General features: G+C 66.5%; 1 protein-coding gene across 1 annotated transcript; it reads left to right on the top strand.

Moving 5' to 3' along the window:
* Nucleotides 1–209: 209 nt before the first annotated feature.
* On the top strand, nt 210–1,322 carry GPR25 (G protein-coupled receptor 25). The gene has a single exon (XM_029227463.1). It carries the CDS (start codon nt 210–212, stop codon nt 1,320–1,322), a length of 1,113 nt encoding a protein of 370 aa, XP_029083296.1.
* Nucleotides 1,323–2,660: the final 1,338 nt, after the last annotated feature.

Raw genomic sequence — 2,660 nt, 5'->3', positions numbered from 1 at the left:
CCCCCCCCCCCCCCTCCCCCCCCCCCCCCCCCCCCCTCCCCCCTTCCTTCCCCCCTCCTCCCCTCCTCCCCGCCCCCCTCCTCCCCCACCCCTTCCTAACCACCCAGTCGCCTCGGCCCGGGGTGGGTGACAGGAAGGGAGGTGCTGGGCACCGGCCGTGAAGAGCCACCCTCCCTCTCGACGCCGCGTCCGCCCGGGCCTCGCCAGCCATGCGCCCCACCGAGCCCTGGAGCCCCAGCCCGGGAACGGCGTCCTGGGACTACTCAGGGTCGGGCGCCCCGGAGGAGCTGGAGCTGGAGGAGGAGCTGTGCGCGGCCCGGGACCTGCCCTACGGCTACGCCTACATCCCCGCGCTCTACCTGGCGGCCTTCGCCGTGGGCCTGCCGGGCAACGCCTTCGTGCTGTGGCTGCTGGTCGGGCGGCGCGGCCCGCGGCGGCTCGTGGACACCTTCGTGCAGCACCTGGCGGCCGCCGACCTGGGCTTCGTGCTCACGCTGCCGCTGTGGGCCGCGGCGGCGGCGCGGGGTGGCCTCTGGCCCTTCGGCGAGGGCCTGTGCAAGCTCAGCAGCTTCGCCATGGCCGGCACGCGCTGCGCGGGCGCCCTGCTGCTCGCCGGCCTCAGCGTGGACCGCTACCTGGCCGTGGGCCGCCCGCTGGCCGCGCGCGCCCGCCGCACCCGGCGCTGCGCGCTGGCCGCATGCGGGGCCGTGTGGGCCACGGCGCTGGCGGCCGGCCTGCCCTCGCTGGTCTTCCGCCGCCTGCGGCCGCTCCCCGGGGGCCGCGGCAGCCAGTGCGCCGAGGAGCCGTCCGACGCCTTCCAGGGCGTGAGCCTGCTGTCGCTGCTGCTGACCCTGGCGCTGCCCCTGGCCGTCACCGTCATCTGCTACTGCCGCGTGTCGCGCCGCCTGCGCGGGCCGGCGCACCTGAGCCGCGCCCGGAACCGGTCGCTGCGCATCATCTTCGCCGTCGAGGTCGCCTTCGTGGGCTCCTGGCTGCCCTTCTGCGCGCTGCGCGCCGTCTTCCACCTGGCGAGCCTGCGCGCGCTGCCCCTGCCCTGCCGCCTGCTGCTGGCGCTGCGCTGGGGCCTCTCCGTCGCCACCTGCCTGGCCTTCGTCAACAGCTGCGCCAACCCGCTCATCTACCTGCTGCTCGACCGCTCGTTCCGCGCGCAGCTGCGGCGGCGCGGGGCCTGCTGGCGCTCGGCGCGCGCGGCGCGCGGGAGCAGCTCGGCGTCCTCGCTCTCCCAGGATTACGGCTCTCCGTTCCGGAGCCCGGCCCGCCGAGCCCAGACGACGAACGCCTCCTCGGCCGTGGGCCCATAGCTGGCCAGCCCGGAGGAGCGCGCGGCAGCGGCGCGCGGAGAGGGACGGGAGGCATAGCGAGGTGGGCCGCCCCCAACCCCCTACCTGCCTTCCCCGGACCTGCCTTCCCGAGCGCGGAGAGCGGCCCCGCCGGCACCGCCTAGACCCCGCGGGTCTCGTTAACCAGCTTTCCCAAAACCTCAGCGTTTCGAACTCCCCCCACGCCAGGCGGCTGAGACCAGGTCTTCTCCCGCTCGACCCCGCGGGCACCTGGGCTCTTTGTCTCCAGCCCAAGAAAGGTCCTGCGAGATGGAGCCCACAGCAGCCCGGACACCGCAGGGTCCGCCGAGTAGGGGAAAGGGAAGTGGGCCTCCCTTCTCTGCCCCGTGGATAGCAACACTGGCCAGAGCCCCCCAAAAGCCACTCTTGTCTTGGGCTCTGTTACCTGTGGTCCCTACAATCGCCATTGCCGTCTGAGAAATACCTCCTCCAAGCCAGACCCTCTGGCCCCTCACTTTCCAAAAGATCCTACAGACTAGGAAACCGACAGCCCTTTATGCTCAGCCGTCTTGGTGGCAGAGTTCGCTGAACCATTGGTCACCATCAGTTCAGATCTTCATTTTCAAAGCTTGCCAAAGCGTGGGAACCAGTCCTGCTGTCGGCTCACCCAGCCATTCCTCCTGCGTTTCCCCAGAAGCCCGGGCCTGCCCCAGTTCTGTATCTTCTCCCCTCGCCCAACAAGCGGCAGGACTCACCCTGGAAGTTATCCTGGACCTTCCCTCTGGACAGAGAGTTCCGGCATCTCTCATCAGGTGTTTGGATTCTCTCTCCCCTAGCCCGGACACCAGGCCCTTCAGTGTGAGTTCCCCTTTCTCAATAAACACTCTCGCTGCCCTCGCCCGACAGCTGTGTCGGTCTTTACTTGAGCAGAGGCGAATGGAACACTGGGTCAGACAAAACTCAACCCAGGAGTTGAGGTTGACCTCAAAGTGATCAGAATTTGGAGTGAAGGTCAGGGACCGAGAAAGTTGATCCCACCGTGGGCACAGCAGTCCCACAGGAGGGCGGCATAGCTTTTAATTCTCATTATTTTAAAGGATGCTTCACATTTTGAAGGTTTCAAAGAGAGAAGAGAAAAAAAAATAAAAGATTTAAGGTCATCTGCCAGCCAGGTGTCACTTCAAAGAGGAAATGTGTCATTGTGATTCTCAGATCAGCACAGGGCTTTTTCTCCTACCCCTTTTGAGACCATCCAGTACAAATGTTGAGGGTGTCCATTTTCTGACTCTGTGACATCGTTTGAGGTTTCTGGAGGGGTTGAAATTTCAGTGCTTCTACTTTTAAGAGGATTTGGCCTGA

The sequence above is a fragment of the Monodon monoceros genome, unplaced genomic scaffold, assembly GCF_005190385.1.
Source record: "Monodon monoceros isolate NGI ecotype Baffin Bay Population unplaced genomic scaffold, NGI_Narwhal_1 Super_Scaffold_18, whole genome shotgun sequence".
Lineage (NCBI taxonomy): Eukaryota > Metazoa > Chordata > Mammalia > Artiodactyla > Monodontidae > Monodon > Monodon monoceros.
Note: the sequence above shows the minus strand (reverse complement) of the source record. Positions and strands in the feature narration are given on the sequence as shown.

What these genes read in the sequence shown, in the direction of transcription:
- GPR25 (XM_029227463.1), top strand. Translation starts at nt 210, where the DNA reads ATGCGCCCCACCGAGCCCTGGAGCCCCAGCCCGGGAACGGCGTCCTGG.